Source organism: Camellia sinensis, chromosome 6, assembly GCF_055761805.1.
Source record: "Camellia sinensis isolate YWXY chromosome 6, ASM5576180v1, whole genome shotgun sequence".
Classification (NCBI taxonomy): domain Eukaryota; kingdom Viridiplantae; phylum Streptophyta; class Magnoliopsida; order Ericales; family Theaceae; genus Camellia; species Camellia sinensis.
In genome coordinates, this window is record NC_138966.1 from 175,136,178 (window position 1) to 175,156,777 (window position 20,600).

Below are 20,600 nucleotides of genomic sequence, written 5' to 3' on the forward strand. Positions count from 1 at the left end.
TGCCACCACCACCCACCCCCCACCACCACCTGCCACCCATCTGCCACCACCACCCGCCACCACCCACCACCCACCTGCCATCCACTCGCCACCACCATCCATCCCTCGCCACCGCCACTACCACCACCACTACCACCACCCACCTGCCATCCACCCACCACCCGCCACTACCATCCACCGTCCGCCACCTACTTGCCACCACCACTCACCACCCACCTGCCACCATCATCCACCACCCACCACCACCACCCACCTGCTACCCACCCGCCACCACCACCCACCACTACCACCACCATCACCCACTACCCACCCGTCACTCACCTGCCACTACCACCCACTCGTTACCACCCACCACCCGCCACTGTCACCCACCCACTACCCACCAGTACCCGCCATCCGCCACCCACTTGCCATCACTACCCACTACCTGCCACTACCACCACCACCACCTGCCACCTGCCACCGTCACCCACCCACCCACCCCCCCACCACCACCACCACCACTACTACCCACCCGCTACCCACCACCCACCGTCACCACTTTTTACCACTGTTTTCCACCGTCACTTGCCACCACTTGCTATTTCTCACTCTTTTTTATATTTTTAAATTTTTTTAAACATTTTATCAATTACCAAACGTATTTGTAGTTTATATTTTTCTAAAAATAAACAAAAATCAATTTATAAAATTTTTGTAAATATAAACTAAAAACGTAAACGTTATCAAAAACACCCTTAATAATTCTTCAATGTCAAAAGTATTGGTTATATATTTCTCCAAAGAAATGGTATTGAGGCCGATTCTTCAAGTCCGACATTCCTGAGTTGTTTTGGTGCATTTAAAAAATTAAAAAAAAAATTCTTACAATATTAAGAAATTACTAAAAATTTAAAAAATTTAAAAAATCTAAAAAGTAGGAATAACCAAACAAGTGAGGCTTGGTTTGGGAAGTAGGTTGACTTTTTAGTTATTAGCCTAGGGTTAAAAAGTTTAGTTTGTGAAAGATTTTTGATTTTTTTTTTATTTTTTTGTGAAAGAAAAAATGTAATGATTATGAATTGAATATAATATTTTATCTTATTGAGACTAAAAAATCTATTTTATTTTTTATAACTATTTTAACTCCAAACTCACTTCCCAAACAATGCCTGAATATTCAGGAAGAGAAATGCTCCATCGCCCCCATTTCTTAAAGCGTAAAATTAGAAGGATGCAGTATCACTAATTTCTGAAAATTTTATTTGAAAAAAGAAAAAGAAAAAGAAATCACTTCATTCGGACGTGGTTCTGTATGGAAGTTTCGTTTACGTGTCATTTTTAATTCCCAAATTTTTTAAACACATTTTCTCAATAAATTTCAAACTAAATTAATTATTTTATTTTTACACAAGATGACATGTATTTTCTCCCACCTCAACTTATTATCTCTTAATCTCTATATATATACCAGCTTGATCACACTATCACCTCTAAGCTCTTCTTCTCTCTGTTCACTACACCATCTGGTGCTAATCACTTTGTATTCCAGAAAACCAGATGGTGAAGTTTTCAAAAGAGCTCGAAGCTCAGCTCATCCCTGAATGGAAGGACGCTTTCGTGAATTACTGGCAGCTCAAGAAACACGTCAAGAAGATCAGACTCTCCAGAAACCCCAAGCAAACCCCACATCACTCCAACAACTCCGATTTCGGCTTCTCAGTTTTCGACCCAATTCGGGTCGCTGTCAGTAAGATCTCCGATCACTTCCGCAATGCCGGTGGTAAACCCGAGATCATCCAGGTCTATATATATACATATATACTTGTACATACCATGCATGCAAGTCTCAAGGGTTCTTATATGCATCGTTTTAAATAACTGTATCGGGATATTAAATAATATCGGTTGATATATCAATGAATATTGATACTAAAATTTTAGATAACTCGAACATTTGGAACTTCGGTAACCCTTATTATAGATATTTATCATTTTTTGGATTTTTGGTGGCATTTTTGTCACGGAAATTTTTAGAAAAAAAAACGACCACAAAAATAGTCTTTTCGTAAAGGAATTGTGTATGACTGATTTTTGTGAATGTTTTGTTATAGTTTTTTGTCTTTTTGTACAACAAAACGAAAAGTGACGTCATTTTCAGGCAAAAGTCTTGCATATGAATCTACTTAGAATCCACTTAAAATCTCATCCTCATTTCCAATTTCTTTTCATCTTCTTAATTAAACTTTGCTGTTTTTCAATTTTTGTTTTCTTTTTTTTTTTTCATTTTCTTGGCTTCACTTTACGCTACAATAAATTGAAACATTTGTCAGTTTTTGAGCAACTTTAACTCCGCCGGGGAATGTCAGAATGTTGTCAGATTCCGGTGAGTTTTCGAGATTTTTAGGCTTTAATACAGTCGTGTACCGTTAAAGCAATGAGTCGGTTTTGTGTCAAATAGTGTCACGAAACCATCGTGATAATAAGTAACAGAAAGCAATAGATTTCAACAACCCACAAAAGAAATCATTGAAAAAGACACTAAAAAGTTGGGAAAAAACATTTATAGATTGATATTGGTTTTTTAATTTATTTTTATTTTTAATTGCAGGTGAAGAGCAAAATCACAAGAGGAGAAGATGGTGCTGTAGAAGAAGAATATGGAACTGAGCTTGTTCAGCTGTTCTCTGAGGAAGATGAGGTGCTAATTATATAACAATACTTTTGTACATCAACATATATATATATATATAACAAATTTAACCGAGTCACGTCTGTATTTGGTATTCTGTGTCTTTTAATTTTTCTATTTCTGTGTCCCAAATAATTACTAAATCTTGTACTTGTTTGGTTGAGAGATTTGATGAGGGATTTGAAAAGAGAAATAAAAAAGGTAGGTGAAATGTGAATAAAATATGTTTATATTTCACCTAATTTTACACACCTTTTTCTTTTTCCTTTCCAAATTTCTCATCAAATTCCTTAACCAAACACATCATAAGTTTCACATCATCTAACTATTATTGTGAATGTTTTGAAACAATGAAACAAATAACAAAATGTGAAATTATAATTATAATTTCATATGAAAAGTTACGAGTTTGAAACTAGTTGACTAATGGTTCGAGTTCTACTTCACTCTTTCTTAAAATTACTTTCATAATTTATGTTCGGTAATCACCTCATATATGTCAGGATTATAAGATTGTATGTATCCGAAAATTAGTTGAAATAATGCCTAAAATTCCCGTTCTAATAATATATATAAATTTAAATTACCGGAAGTAGTAAAGATGGACCCATTTTTTTTTTTTTTTTTTTTTTTTTTCAGGTTAAGATATTTTTTGAGGGATTGGATGCGGAGCTTAATAAAGTGAACCAATTTTACAAGACTAGAGAGAGTGAGTTTCTTGAAAGAGGGGAGATATTGAATAAGCAGCTGCAAATTCTTCTGGACCTCAAGCGAATTCTGAGCGACCGGCGGCGGAAAACTCTGTCGTCAAAGTTGGGTGCCGATTTTCTGTCCCGGTCTAACTCGTCGTCTGCCCGGAACTCAGATTTTTCCGGTGAGTTGCTCTCACCCCTAGAACACGATGGGCAGTGAACCAATCATCTCATAACATCTGTCTAACTTTTTCGGTCTAATTTTTAAAATTTGAGGGTAATATGATAAATTAATTGTTCGCCACATGTATCAAAAATTTATTACTTAAAACTTTCGTGTCAATATATTTAAAATCATTAATGTTAGGTATCATGAAAAATCTTTCATGAAAATGGTCATGAAAGATTTGTAACCTTTGGATTACACTTACAATAAAGCACTACACACTAATCAAGGTAATCTAAAGGTCACAAATTTTTCATGATCTTTTTCATGACAAAATTTTCATGATCTCTAACATTTCTCATTTAAAATTTAGTACCTAAATTTAATCACCATCGCATAATTTCTCTACAATTTTGACCAAATTTGACATAATTAATGATGGAAGGACATCAAAACCTTATTTTAATTGCATCTCTTTTTAAAAATAAAAAATAAAAAGCTTCTAACTCTCTTACACTTTGGTTAATAATCACATAATTAATTATATTCTCTCCTACACAAGATTTTTTTTATTTTTTTATTTTTAAAAAACCACCATTTTTTTGTTTTTTTGGTGGTGGTTGTTGAAATCGAGTGATTTGAGTCCGGCATAAGTTGGTGACTACAAGGAAAATTGACACACCAAGCTGACGGAAGCACCTCTTTTTTCTTTCTTTTTTTTGACTTTTTATCTTTTTCTCCAATGTCATTGGGTAATACTTACGTTTTTAATTTTTTATTTATATTTATAAAAATTTAAAAAATTCAAATAAAAACTTATTTGGTAAATTTTTTATTTATAAATCAATGATCTTAGTTTATTAATTTGGCCAAAAAATTAAAACACAAAAAACAAGTTTACGTTTTGAATTTTCAATTTTTTTTTTTTACCACCCAACACTAGCCACCACCCGTCACCATTTTCCACCACCGTCTTCCGCCACCACCTCCCACCTACCACCCATTCGCCACCACCACCCACCCCTCGCCGCCGCCACCACCACCACCACCACCACCCACCTGCCACCACCCGCCACCTGCCACTACCATCCACCGCCCGCCACCACCACCACCCGCCACCTGCCACCACCATCCACCACCCGCCACCACCACCCACCAGTCACTCACCTGCCACTACCACCCACCACCCACTCGCTACCACCCGCCACCGTCACCCATCCACCCACCCACCACCTACTACCACCACCCACTCGCTACCACCCGCCACCGTCACCGTCACCCACCCACCACCTACTACCACCACCCACTCGCTACCACACACGACCCGCCACCGTCACCCACCCACCCACCACCACCACCACCCGTTATCCGCCACCCACCTACCACCACCACCATCCACCACCCACTCGCTACCATCCACCACCCGCCACCGTCACCCACCCAACCGCCACCACCACCCGCAACCTATCCGTCACCACCACCCACCCGCTGCCACCCACCACCACCACCTACCACCCACCTTTACCACTTTTCACCACCGTCTTCCGCCGCCACCACCTGCACTGGCCACTACTTTCCACCACTGTCTTCTGCCACCATCACCCACCACCTGCTACCAGTTTTCACCACCGTCTTCCGCCACCACCACCACCACCACCACCACCTGCCATCATTTTCTACCACCATCTTCTGCCGCCACCACTCGTCTCCACCCACCACCCTCCACCACTTGCCATTTCTTACTCTTTTTTATAATTTTAAATTTTTTTAAACATTTTGTCTAAACCAAACGCGTTTGTAGTTTATGCTTTTCTAAAAATAAATAAAAACCAGTTTATAAAATTTTTGTAAATATAAACTGAAAACGTAAGCGTTACCAAACAGGCCCTCCGTGTTTTGTCATTTTTATGATGCAATTCATATATGGGTTCGAAAATGGACTCGGTGGTAAGTCACAAATATCAGAAAAGTTATGGCCTTGTTTAGTTTATATTTGAGAAACATGTTTTGAGATAAAAAGTACAAAAATTTGTTTGGTTTGATTTTTTTTCAAAAGATGTTTTGAAATTTTATTTTAAGAGAGAGTTTTGGAAAAGTGATTGATTTGATGTATATGAGAGAGAGATTTGTTTGAAAAATTTGTAAACCAAACAAGTTTTAGAAAAAAAATTTAGAAAAATTTGTTTGGTTTGATTACTTTTGAAAACTTATTTGTAGAGAATTTTTCTCAAAATTTTTTGAGAAACACAAACCAAAAAAACATTGAAGTATATATATGATTTGAGTATATAAAGTGTTTTGGAATGCCTAAACATGGAAAAACATTGAAGTATATATAAGATTTGAGTGGCGTTGTATAAACAAACAAAAAAATATGTATATAATTTTATTCAGAATGATGCAATAGTTTTGAGTCCTATCATTTTAAAAATCGAGAGAGAAATAGAGTGCTCAATTTCCATGTTTCATACGAGAAAATAAATTTTCTTGTTAAAATACTAAAAAATTAGGTTTTTATTTTTCATGTCTGATTAGAGTCAATTAATTATTATGCAGAAACCCCAACCGAATATAGTGATAGCTCCACAGAAACGGCCTCACAGACAGACGAGGTAATTGCTGCACTGGAAAAAAATGGTGTGAATTTTGTTGGTTCGGCAACAAGATCGAAGACAAAGAACGGAAAGCCTAAGATGTCCATGAGGATAGATATTCCAGCCACAACGCCAACGCGAACGATATCAGCAGTTACATCCATGCTTTGGGAAGATCTAGTGAACAATCCCAAGAAAGAAGGCCCAGGAGATTTCATAAACAAAAAGAAAATACAATGCGCCGAAAAGATGATCAGAGGGGCATTTGTGGAGCTCTACAGAGGCCTTGGTCTATTAAACACATACAGGTTTTAATTTTTAAACAGATTTAATTTCTTTTATATTTTGATAAAAAATATATAATTGATGATTGTTTAGCCCTAGTTTAACAATTAAGGATGAAGTAGTACTGAACTCATGAGCTGCATGACACTTCACGTAATAGGTATATGAGGTTTGGTGGCTGGTACTTTCTCTCTCTTGGGAAATCATTCAGTTGGGGTATATATGGATTACTTGATTTGATATAGTGTCATTTGACTTTGGAGAATTTATTATTCTGGGTAATTTTTTTTTTAAAATATATAAATATATATATATTACATATCAGTGAAAAAATTTACAATATTAATTATCAATATTTATAATATTTTTTTTTATTTTTTTGTAATTATTTTTTTCCTGACATAGTGTCGGTGTAATTCCCCCTTTGACTTTTGGTCACGGGCTTAAGCCGGTTATTTTTTATTTATTTTTTCAAAATAAAAGAAAATTAATAATTTTGCAAAAAAAAATATATCCACTAAAAAATGAAAGAAGACTTTTTTTGTTGAAAAAAACTTTTAAATTTTGTTTTTTTGGTCTTGAGTGGACTTCTTTTAAAAAATATATATTTTTTCAAGGTCGTTTAGTTTCAATGAACTTTAAAAATAAATTAATTAATTAAAGAAGAAAACTAATAAAGATGGCAACAACAACAACAAAAAGTCAACCCAGAATGAGATGAAGCATTGCATCAAAAGCATATAAAAAATGTGATTTTTGACAATAATTTAGTTAGGGAGATAGATGTAGAATTTTTTAGTATGTAATGCACTATTTTCATTAATAGAATATTACACTTTCTTTTATCTAAAACAAAAAATTTGATACATGAAAACATATCAACACATGGTTACCTGACATAGAATTTGGCATTCAAGTGGTAGAACTACATCTAGTTTTTGCTTTTTATGTGTGCATGCATTCTATGTTTTTAATTATTTGATGATTTGTGTTGGCAGCTCACTAAATATGTTGGCTTTCACAAAGATTCTAAAGAAATTCGACAAGGTAAATTAGGTACACGTCATACGCATAAGTTTCATGCCTGAAATTAAAGACCATATTCATCTTAATTAAGGAAATCAAAAGGAAATCCCAAGATGTTTGGCCATCAATTGTTTCTCCTATGGTGAAAGAAGAAGGGCATTCTCATGAGAGTTGGCATTTTTTGGTCATACATTGACTTTAAGTTGCCATTTTTAGCTTCGATCCTTCAAGAAAATGTAGGAAAATCCACGTGCGTAATCAGAACCCAACATATTTTATTTAAAACTCAAATACCCAACTTCCCTTTTTGTCTAAAATTGTTTGGACCATCGTTTTGTGCCTTACCTCTCGAATTTTTCCAAAAACCCAAAAGATAAATATCGAGAATACATATAGGGCATATGTGTAATTATCTATGTTTGTTTTAACTTAAATGCTTATTGTTAAATTGTTGATCAACTTTTAGTTACAAACAATGGTGTTGTATACACCCATTACTATACCCATTAGTGCATCAACACATACTAGTGCATGTACATACTATAAAATTATAGACTTCAGCCATTATAAAACCTACAAAGACTCAAAACCAACAAAATTATGCAATATTATCCCTTAATATATAATAATTGATATACCAATTGATACATATAATTTTATTCATACTATTGCGAAAAATACAATTTCTTGTGGTAAAGGCTTATAATTCCATGCTAATCTAAACGCAGCATATTGCTTAAGCTAATTAATTTAGTAAACCACTTTCTTTTTTCTTTTCTTTTTTTCCTTTCATGAAACAGGTATCGAACCAACAAGCATCAACAACTTATCTCAAAGTAGTGAAGAGTTCTCATTTCGTTAGTTCCGATAAGGTAAATACTAATTTTCTTTAAATTTAAAATTAACAATCCATAATTATTACATCAATTTAAATTTTAAAATCTTTTTTATTTTTTAAAATTTAAGTGAAAAATATTTTAATGTAGCTCTTTCTGAACGGCTAATCATTAAATGAATATCTGCATTATTCATGTGATTGGTTAATTTTTTTCAGCAACCGTGCTGGGACCCCTAGTGGGGGTGACCCCAGCACCCCCAGCTCCACATGTCCTGTTGTGAGAGAAAGACTGAAAAATAAATAAATAAAAATAAAAATAAATTTCAGCCAATGAAAAAACAGTGGGGGTGGTGGGGGTCACCCCCACTGGAGGCCCCAGTTATTTTCCTTTTTTTCAATTGGATTTCTTTCTTGTTTCGTCAACTTACCAAATAATGCGATCAAATTGTTTAAATTAAGTTTTGTGAATAGGTAGAAATCGGTAATCAATCATTTCTATGTAAAATTAAGAAAAATAATAGAGTATTACTATTCAAGACCAAAAATTAGACTTAATTTTTAACTCAGTGATATGGCAATCAATGAAAATATTAAAAGAAACACTCTCTTTCATATTTTCACTAATCATATCACTTATATATCATTGGGTTTATAAAATGAGTCTACAAAAAAAATTTAAATATTATTTTCTAAAATGATATTACGTGTATAAGTCAAATGTTCATAAAGAGTAAGTGACTTCTTGCAAATCATGCAATATTTTCTCACTTGCCAAACGGTATTTTTAAATGACCTCTTCCTTTCACGTCACACATTCTGGCACCCAAAGCACTATGATAATTTCCATATGCCATAATTGATGTTTGCTTATGCTAGAACACTATCCAATAAATCAATCAAATTATTTTAATTGGTCAAAACTCATACACAACACAAATACAATAAATTTGTATAATTATAATTATTAAATGAATTTTATTTTTTTATGAATTGTCTATACACGAAAGCCTAAAAAATAAACGGATCTAATTATTAAAATGGGCTCCATAGTGGGCCTATAGAATCCAAAATAGATGGATCAGTCTTTTCTGTTGGGATATACCTCCTTATTGGAGTGTGGGACCCAATTGATCTGTGAAAGAATTTTAAGTTGACTTGATTTAGGTATAATATATTTTTATATATTATATCTAATTTTGTGGAGACCTAATCCAATTTGAAAACAATTTAGGTTTGATTACAAAACCCTAGATTCACAATACATATTGGGGGTATTGTTTTTCCCGAAGAAAAAGGTGAGCGGCAGCAGCTTTGGTGCTTTGCTTCAATTGGTATTGTTTGTAATTCTTGATTTGACTTGGTCAATCAAAAATTGGTGCTTTGATTTGTGAAGAAGTTTGGTTCAATTTTCGGTTCTGATTTGGTTCGTTATTTTGGATCTTCTACAATTCTGATTCTGAAGATTTTGGTTCATCTATTTGGTGAGGTCTTTCCTCTTTGTTTATTTGTGATTATTTGGAATTCACCTAAGGGTGATTTTGTGAGACCATTAGTGTCTCGTTTGTAATCGTTTGGAACTTATTTGGTTGATAGTGGAATCGGATTTCGATCCCGTGGACGTACCTCACATTGAGGGAACCACATAAAAATTCTTGTGTTGCCTTTGATTTAATTTTTCCGCATTAGTTTTTATTCCCATTGATTGATTTACTTGTGGGGAATCACATCGATTTTCCCTAACAACTGGTATCAGAGCTTACGGTTTATTTGAGTTTATTTATTTGTGTAAATCAATGGAGGGGAATGCGGGTCGTATGTCTAGCTTCAATGGAAGCAATTGGGTAACTTGGAAAACTAAAATGGAGGACCTATTATTTTGTAAAGATTTGTATGGACCCATTGAGGGTGCTAGTGGCAAACCCGAGGGTATGAAAGATGATGAATGGAATAGGCTTAATCGAAAAGCCGTTGGTGTTATCCGTCAATGGATTGATGACAGTGTGTTTCATCATGTTGCTACTGAAACTTCAGCACATGATTTATGGAAAAAATTAGAGGGCCTTTATGATAGGAAATCAGCCACAAATAAAGCCTTTCTGTTTCGTAAGTTGGTTAATTTAAAATATAAAGAGGGCAGCCCTATTCCGGAACATTTGAATGAAATAAAGAGTATTGTTAACCAACTTGCTTCTATGAAAATTGTTTTTGATGATGAGTTGCAGGCTTTGATGCTACTTAGTTCTTTGCCCGAAAGTTGGGAGACTTTGGTTGTGACCGTCAGTAATTCAGCGCCCGATGGAGTTGTCACAATGGGCCAAGTCACTAGTAGCCTGTTGAATGAAGAAACTAGAAGAAAATCAGCGGGTTCCTCTCATTCGGAAGCATTCGTTGTGAGAGGCCGAAGCAAAACAAGGGGGAGAAGTAAGACTCCTCATGGTCGTGATCAAAGCCGTGACAAATCGAAAGATGGTTCTTTTTCAAAGAAAGACATTGAGTGCTATTATTGCCATGAGAAAGGGCACATGAAGCGGGAATGCCGAAAGCTCAAGAATAAGGAGAAAATGCATGACAAAAGTGTGGACAAGAAGCAAGAAGACACAACGGCAGTTACTACCAATGCTGATCTCATGGTCGTTTGTGAAGATGATTGTATCAATTTTGTGGGCCAAGAGAGCAATTGGGTGATTGATTCTGGTGCTTCTTTTCATGTGACTTCTCGAGTTGATTTCTTCACTACCTACACCGAAAGAGATTATGGTTTTGTTCGAATGGGTAATGAAGGTTTGTCCAAGATTATAGGTATGGGTGATGTTTGCTTGGAAACAAATTTAGGCTGCAAGTTATTGCTTAAAGACGTAAGGCATGTTCCCGACATTCGCCTCAATTTGATCTCTACTGGGAAGCTAGATGATGAAGGCTTCAACAACAAATTTGGTGATGGAATATGGAAGCTCACAAAGGGTTCCTTGGTGGTGGCTAAGTGTAAGAAGACTCATACACTTTATTCGATGCAAGGAAAAATTTGTAAAGGTGTTGTCAATGCACTTGAAGAAGATACTTCTACTGAATTATGGCACAAGCGGCTTGGCCATATGAGTGAAAAGGGGCTGCAAGTATTGTTCAAGAAAGAGCTTCTACCCGGTTTGAAAGGTACACATCTTAAAACTTGTGTTCATTGTTTGGCGGGTAAACAACATAGAGTTTCTTTTCATAAAAATGTTGTTTCTAGAAAAGAAAATGTTTTGGAGTTGATTCATTCTGATGTTTGTGGTCCTTTAAAAGTTAGAACACATGGTGGTGCATTTTATTTTGTTACTTTTATTGATGATTATTCAAGGAAAGTTTGGGCTTTTTTACTAAAAACTAAAGATCAAGTTCTAGAAGTATTTAAGCATTTTCAGGCTATGGTTGAAAGAGAAACAGGGCAGAAATTGAAGTGCATCCGATCAGACAATGGTGGTGAATACATTGGGCCATTTGATGAGTATTGTCGTAGCCAAGGTATTCGGCATCAAAAGACAGTTAAGAAGACTCCTCAACAAAATGGAGTTGCCGAGAGGATGAACCGCACAATTGTGGAAAGAATAAGGTGTTTGCTTTCACAAGCTAAACTGCCAAGATCCTTTTGGGGTGAGGCATTGAGGACAGCGGTTGACGTGATCAATTTGTCACCTTCGTATCCTTTGAATGGTGATGTTCCAGAAAGAGTTTGGACCGGTAAAGATGTGTCTTATGAGCACTTGAGAGTGTTTGGTTGCCGAGCTTTTGTTCACATTCCAAAAGATGAGAGGTCCAAGCTTGATAGTAAGTCAAGACAATGTATTTTTCTTGGCTATGGGCGTGATGAATTCGGGTATAGATTGTGGGATCCGGTCGACAAGAAAGTCATTCGAAGCCGTGATGTTGTGTTTCTTGAAGACCAAACAATTGAAGACTTTGGCAAAGGTGATCAACCGGAACCAAAAACTAGTGATCTCATTGACATGGATCCATCTCCTTCATCTTCAGTTGATGATGAAAATGGGGGAGATGTGCAGCCACCTATTGAAGATGTAGAGGATGATGCTAATCCTAATGAAGTTGAGCCAGAAATTGAGGAAGAGCATCCAACTCAAGAACCGCCACCACAACTTGAGTTGAGGAAATCTACAAGGGACCGAAAACCTTCAAGAAAGTATCCTTCCAATGAATTTGTGTTGATTTCTGATCAAGGGGAGCCGGAGAGCTACCAAGAAGCAATTGAGCATGCAAAGAAAGGCGATTGGAAAAAGGCCATGGAAGAGGAGATGAATTCCTTAGTTGAAAATCACACTTATGATTTAGTGAAGTTGCCTAAGGGGAGGAAAATTCTGAAAAATAAGTGGGTCTTCAAATTGAAGAATGATGGCAAGAATCTGAGGTACAAGGCACGTCTTGTTGTGAAAGGCTTTGGGCAAAAGAAAGGTATTGATTTTGATGAGATTTTCTCGCCAGTTGTGAAGATGTCTTCTATTCGGGTTGTACTTGGCATGGCTGCAAGTATGAACCTTGAAGTTGAGCAACTTGATGTGAAGACCGCATTTCTTCATGGTGACCTTGAAGAAGAAATTTACATGGAGCAACCGGAAGGATTTGTGGAAAAAGGGAAAGAGAAATTTGTTTGCAAATTGAAGAAAAGTTTGTATGGCCTCAAGCAAGCCCCGCGGCAATGGTACAAAAAATTTGACTCTTTCATGATGAATAATGGTTTTTCTAAAACCACTTCGGACCATTGTGTATTTGTGAAAAATTTCCCGGATGGTAAATTTATTATTCTTTTGCTTTATGTTGATGACATGTTAATTGTGGGTCAAGATTCTACCATGATAAACAGGTTGAAATTGGAGTTGAGCAAGTCTTTTGCTATGAAAGATTTGGGACCGGCAAAGCAAATTCTTGGTATGAAAATTGTTCGTGATCGCAAAGAGGGGCTGATTTGGTTGTCTCAAGAAAGCTACATTGAGAAAGTTCTTGAGAGGTTCAATATGGATAAAGCAAAGTCGGTTGGTTGTCCACTTGCGGGTCACTTCAAACTTAGTTCGAATCAATGTCCTACAAGTGAGAAAGACAAAGAAGAGATGTTGAAAGTTCCTTATGCTTCAGCAGTTGGTTCTTTGATGTACGCCATGGTTTGTACAAGGCCGGATATTGCTCACGCCGTTGGTGTGGTGAGTCGTTTTCTCTCTAATCCGGGTAAAGAACATTGGGCAGCGGTAAAATGGATTCTAAGGTATCTTCGAGGGACTTCGAAGGTGTGTTTGTGTTTTGGGGATGGTAAACTGATGCTTGATGGGTTCACAGATTCTGACATGGCTGGTGATGTTGATTCTCGAAAATCTACTTCGGGGTATTTGATGACTTTTGCAGGGGGAGCTGTGGCATGGCAATCTAAATTACAAAAATGTGTTGCTCTCTCAACTACCGAAGCTGAATTTATTGCTATTACGGAAGCTTGCAAAGAAGAGTTATGGTTAAAGAAATTTTTGCAAGAGTTGGGTTTGAAGCAAGAAAAATATGTGCTTTATTGTGATAGTCAAAGTGCTATTCACTTGAGCAAAAATTCTACTTTTCATTCGAGATCGAAACACATTGATGTAAGATACCATTGGATTCGTGATGTGTTAGATTCGAAATTGTTGCAACTCGAAAAGGTTCACACAGATGATAATATTTCAGATATGTTGACAAAGACTTTGTCGAGAGACAAACATTTAAAGTGTCGAACTTTGGCGGGTATGGTTGATATCTCCACCTAAGTCGGTAGGGGGAGAATTGTTGGGATATACCTCCTTATTGGAGTGTGGGACCCAATTGATCTGTGAAAGAATTTTAAGTTGACTTGATTTAGGTATAATATATTTTTATATATTATATCTAATTTTGTGGAGACCTAATCCAATTTGAAAACAATTTAGGTTTGATTACAAAACCCTAGATTCACAATACATATTGGGGGTATTGTTTTTCCCGAAGAAAAAGGTGAGCGGCAGCAGCTTTGGTGCTTTGCTTCAATTGGTATTGTTTGTAATTCTTGATTTGACTTGGTCAATCAAAAATTGGTGCTTTGATTTGTGAAGAAGTTTGGTTCAATTTTCGGTTCTGATTTGGTTCGTTATTTTGGATCTTCTACAATTCTGATTCTGAAGATTTTGGTTCATCTATTTGGTGAGGTCTTTCCTCTTTGTTTATTTGTGATTATTTGGAATTCACCTAAGGGTGATTTTGTGAGACCATTAGTGTCTCGTTTGTAATCGTTTGGAACTTATTTGGTTGATAGTGGAATCGGATTTCGATCCCGTGGACGTACCTCACATTGAGGGAACCACATAAAAATTCTTGTGTTGCCTTTGATTTAATTTTTCCGCATTAGTTTTTATTCCCATTGATTGATTTACTTGTGGGGAATCACATCGATTTTCCCTAACATTTTCTTCTAACTAGTAGAGGGATATGATTCTAGTTAATTATCATTATTATTATTTTAGTAATACAAAGACATTAAGATTTGAACGGTAGCTTCTAAAATCGATAAAGCAACAAGACTCGGTTACATCAGAGTCTGAAAAAGGTAGTAAAATTAAACAACTTAAAATGGTTGTTTTTGTTTTTTGGTAGTTTTCGAATTACGGGTTATTACTTAACTATAATATAATAAGTTTGTTTTAATTATGAAGGTGGTTAGGCTAATGGACGAAGTGGAGTCCATATTCACAAAGCACTTCGCCAACGATGACAGGAAAAAGGCTATGAAGTATTTGAGACCCCAACAGCTCAAAGGTTCCCACATGGTAACCTTTTTTGCTGGTATGTAATTCTCTCTCTCTCTCTCTCTCTCTCTCTCTAGATTAGCATTTGTTAGTGATGTATTTCAATAGTTAGATATATAATAATGATAAATAATTAATTAATTGGCTCTATGATCACAGTAAGGTCTTAATAAAACTGTATCTTTCTAGGTGGTATTCAAGATGAATTTCCATTGTGCAATATTATACTATATATTATGTTATATACGTGTATATCACTTCCACCACTAGTAGTCCAAAATTCCTAAACAAATACATGCATTTGAGAATTGAGTGTAACTTTTTCACACTATATTGCTTATTAGAAATAACCACTAATAAGTGTGATGATGTTGGCTTTAGTACTCATTTAGTGTCGTGATTTGATTATCTATATTCGCTGCCCATTAGTTGTATGACAATTACGCCATGATAGGATGTTAATTACATTCGTAGGGGGGAAAAATTATATATATATATATATATGATGAGAAAATGAAGTGAACAAGGCTAAATTTACATTTTTTTTGGGGGGGGGAGGGGGGAGGGAGGGTTGGATTAGGAAAATGTAAAAATAAAAATATTATACATAAATGAATTTCTTACTTAATTTTCTCACCACGGTAGACAGAAGATATGAATCTCATGTATATTTATTAATGTGGACTTCACTACCTTTATGTCTAGTAATGAGAAAATTTGGTGAAAAATCCATTAATTGCATTACTCTAGTAAAAATAGCACATCATCTACTACTGAGCCAACCATTTGTTACAAAATTAGTTTTAATTTTGTTACCTATAAAAAAAAATTAAAAATTATATATCAATAATTTTATTTTTCCCTTGTCTTGATAAATTTTAAATTGAAACCAGAGTGTGAAAAAACATGCAGAATATGGAAATTCTCCTAAGTTTTGTCCTTGTTTGTTTGTTGTTGGTTTTTGCAGGGTTGTTCACAGGTTGTTTTGTAACGCTATTTAGTGTATACGCAATCTTAGCACATTTGTGTGGATTGTTCTCTGCCACCTCCGAAGCTTCTTACATGGAAACCATCTACCCTGTTTTCAGGTCCCCCTTTTCTCACATTCTTTTCATGCTCTCCTCTACTTTTTTTTCTTTTTTTTTTCTGTTTTTTTAAAATTTCTTTTCATGTTTTGTTTGTTACTACTAGCAAGGGTCGGCATCAGGCCAGGTCCACGAGCTATGTTTAGTGGGCTTTTTTTTGCTAGTTTGGACCAGACTGACTCGTGGGTTTAACCCAATTGGCCGAGATTTAAAACCTATGTTTTTTGGGGGGGGGGTTTTTTTTTTTTTTCATTTTCTCCTGATTTTTTCATATATTTGATGTGCTAACGGGCCACCTCTCACTGTTTAACGGGTCAGCTGACAGGTGGGCCAAGTTTCAAACCGTAGGACTAAGCCCAACTCAAGCCTCATTGAGGCCAGATATAATTATCCGTTGAGTTGAGCCGTGGGCCATCCGGCTCAATGATCATCAGTCCACCCAAATTCACATTTTTGAAACAGTATATACATTTACATTATGCTAAAATTCATGGTGTGTGTAAATGTGCAGCATGTTTGCTTTGCTAAGCTTGCACTTGTTCATGTATGGGTGCAATATGTTCATGTGGAAGAGCACAAGGATCAACTACAATTTCATTTTTGAATTTCATCACAACACAGCTCTCAAGTACAGAGAAGCCTTCCTCATTTGCACATGCATCATGACCGCTGTGGTCGCGGCCATGGTCATACACCTCATTTTGCTCTCCCAAGGCTTTTCACCTCGCCAAGTCGATGCCATTCCCGGAGTACTCCTTTTGGTTAGTTAGCTATATCACCATATTCACTATTTGTTTTAATTTGTAATTTATTATATTTATATGTAATTCAAGATTTTTTTTTGGAACTATATGCTGATTTTGATCATCCCATTTTTCAGTTTTTCATCGCAGTACTAATCTGCCCATTAAACATCTTCTTTCGCCCAACCCGCTATTGTTTCCTCCGGATTATTCGCAACATAGTCTGCTCTCCATTTTATAAGGTACTGCCCTTTTTTTCTCACTAGTATTTGTCAATTAGTTCATTACGTAACAAATTTGGAATATCACCTAATAATGCTTTTTTAATTGCAGGTTTTGATGGTAGATTTTTTCATGGCTGACCAACTAACTAGCCAGGTAAACATTTTAAGCCCATCATATCATTCTTGTTCTTTAATTTCATTCCCTCTCTCTCATTATTTACTAGTTTGTTGTTTATAGATTCCATTGTTGAGGCACATGGAGTCCACAGCATGTTATTTTCTCGCTGGAAGTTTCAAGACACACCGGTATGAGACCTGCAAGTCCGGAAAGCTCTACAGAGAACTCGCTTATGTCATCTCTTTCGCTCCATACTACTGGCGTGCCATGCAGGTAACTCACAGATCCCATTACAATATGGTTATTCGTTTGATGCAAAAATAGTTTAAATAAGCTAGAAATTTTGATTCAAGTCCAATTAACACGTGGTTTTTCGGTGAAATTCCTAGTGTGCAAGGCGATGGTTCGATGAGTGTGACCCAAACCAATTGGCTAACTTGGGGAAATATGTTTCAGCCATGGTGGCAGCCGGTGCTAGGCTAACATATGCCAGGCAGCCAACAAACTTATGGCTGGTGATCGTCTTGATAACCTCTTTGGTGGCCACAGTTTATCAGTTGTATTGGGATTTTGTCAAGGATTGGGGGCTTTTCAACCCAAATTCGACTAATCCATGGCTTAGGGATGATCTGATTCTGAAGAACAAAAGCATCTACTATGTGTCCATTGTGCGTTCTGTTTCTCTATCTTTCTCTGTCTCGTACTCTTTTTCATTTTGTCTATATTTTGAAATTTTAGTATTTATCTAATCCAAGATAATCATACTTGCAGGCCTTGAATTTTGTTCTAAGAGTTGCTTGGGTGGAGACCGTGATGCGATTCAATGTTGGGGTGCTTGAATCGCGACTGCTAGAGTTTTTCTTGGCTTCATTGGAGGTCATCCGACGTGGGCACTGGAATTTCTACAGGTACTTTAGGTCTCACGCATGGTCACTGACAATGTTGATCCCTAGTTTGTTAATTTTAAACTTGTTTGTGGTTGCCTTTGCTCAAAATAAGTAATCACTCTTCATTATGAAACAAAAAATGTGTTGAAACAACTTAAATTCCCTTTTCCCCCTATAAAATCAAGTCCCTCTAGATTCACACCAACCAAACATGATCAGTGTTACTACTTTGGAATGACTCAAGTAGAATGTTCAATGGCTCAAACAAGTTGAAGTATGAACATATAAAGATTCTAATTTTGTCATGCTATTGTAAAACAGGTTGGAGAATGAGCATCTGAACAATGTTGGCAAGTTCAGGGCTGTGAAGGCTGTGCCTTTACCATTCTGCGATACAGATTCAGATGGATGACATTCATGCTAATATACATGTATAGTTGTCCCCGACAGGCTGACATGAAAAGCACGCAACGTTTTCTAATGCTAAAGATCGAAGGGATCAACATTTGGCACAAATTGAAAAATTAATGATATCACCATTCACCGAAGGTTCAATTAGAAAAAAAGAACTATTAAGGCTCCATTGTCATGAAGACAGCGCGCGGCAAAGGATAGTTGTTGTGAATTGTACATTTGGGGCATTTCTAACTTGAATTTGCTGGTATAAATGTATCTTTTCAATAGTTCGTGTCAACAAGTTTGACTTTTTCAAAATCTGTTATTGGACAAACACAACAATTTGCATTTGCGGTGGTATGTAATAGTGGTAGTTCAAAAAAAGACATAATTTGAACTGAACAAGCTCAGTTTCATTTTAATAATAATAAGCTCCTAGAGAGAGCAAGTCTTACCACTCTATAGACTCTCATGGCTTGAGTATAAGGCATTGTGACAAATCAAAGTGGATAACATTATTATAATTTAAGATGGCAAACGTTATAATTTGGCATCAAAGCGGCTATCTCTAGAATCTATTCAAATGATTGTGGCATCTAAGTATTGTGTAAAAAATTTAGTAATTTATTTGCGGTATTTTTATTTTTATTTTTATTTTGTCAAGTATGATGTGCCATAGACTAAACCTTCATTAACAATCAATGCCCTGTGTTGGACTGAACTGTGGTCCTTGGGCTAAGCCCAAAATATTAGGCCGGGCTATTCAGGTACAACTAATATAGTGGACCTGATCTGTGTTATTTGTATGTATAATGTGTAGGACAATCTTCCATGTATTTAAATAGATTAAATTCTGTTGTGTACAAAATAACAACAAGAATATAAAGAAATAAAGAAAATGAGAGAATTTGTTTGATTACAAAAATCAAACTCGAAATAATAAATAAATAACATATTTTATTTTGTTACAAAAACAAAATTTAAATCTGATTTTAATAAATAAAAACAACACTGAAAATTAATTAAATAACTTACTTGATTTAATTTCTTCGAATTATTTTCTGATCAAATCCAGTGTTTGACACTGTGTCCTTAAGACAGATTCGTCCTCTCCACGGTGCTATCAAAATTTAGACGTCTATCTCCAAGGATGAAATGATCTACCACAAACAATAGTAGTACTGCAAATTGTTTGCCTTACGAACACACTAAGTGTTTAAACTCTTTCTTTCAGAAATAAAATGCAACAAAATGAATAATAGAATAAGAAGCAGAGGTGAAATACGAAATTTCTGAATTAATAACATTAAATAAGGGTGGTCCTATTTATAGATGTAAAGGTGGCTCTTGGTTTTAAATTGAACAGATATGATACCTGTTGGTTTTGAATTCAAACAGATTTGAATCTGTTAATAATTCAAACAGATAGCAAAAAATGGGAAGGGCCCTGTTTGGGTGTGCATTAATTCCAAACTAGTTTATTTCTGTTTGAAAATGGGAAGGGCTCTGTTTGGATGTATAGAAAATCCAAATCAGTTTAATTTGAATTCTGGATTTTATTTTACCAAAAATAAAATTAAATTCAAATGTTTTTTGCCCAAAAAGATAAGATTAGTATTGGGCCGAACAAGCCCAACCCAACCACACACCAGCGCCCAAGCCCAGCCCAACCGGAAGGACGGTGGCGGCGGCGCGCGTGGTGATTTTTGGATCCAATAAGTCTAGCCCATTTTGCCCATAACCTCTCCCTCTAAAACACTTGGGTAACCCTTGGGGCACACCCCAAGTATCTCACCCAAGCCTTATAAACCCTTCCAAAACTTCCCACCAAATCAATGTGGGACAAGCCAATTTACAACCTCACGGAATTTTCACCAAAACTCCATTTCCATGGTGCACACTTTGGCTTCAATTTTCCATTCACTCGGTAATAGTTTTGAGCAACCAAATATACCACGTGAATCACAACGCGACATAGAACACGTTACCACTTTGACCCGAGTAAATCGACACTCGGGGCCCACCTAAAAAATAGACTAAACTTGAAAAAAAATTCTGATTTTACCCAGAATTTTTCTACCATTTCCAAC

General features: G+C 36.0%; 1 protein-coding gene across 1 annotated transcript; it reads left to right on the forward strand.

The window, feature by feature from the left end:
- Positions 1-1,387: 1,387 nt before the first annotated feature.
- On the forward strand, positions 1,388-18,970 carry PHO1 (phosphate 1). The gene is made up of 15 exons (XM_028210402.2): positions 1,388-1,782; positions 2,591-2,680; positions 3,311-3,545; positions 6,086-6,431; positions 7,407-7,455; positions 8,235-8,306; positions 14,965-15,094; positions 16,025-16,145; positions 16,654-16,903; positions 17,023-17,127; positions 17,219-17,263; positions 17,348-17,500; positions 17,617-17,895; positions 17,999-18,135; positions 18,436-18,970. The coding sequence occupies exons 1-15, from the start codon at positions 1,540-1,542 to the stop codon at positions 18,524-18,526; spliced, it is 2,346 nt and encodes a 781-aa protein (XP_028066203.2). The 5' UTR covers positions 1,388-1,539; the 3' UTR covers positions 18,527-18,970.
- The last annotated feature ends 1,630 nt before the right edge of the window (positions 18,971-20,600 follow it).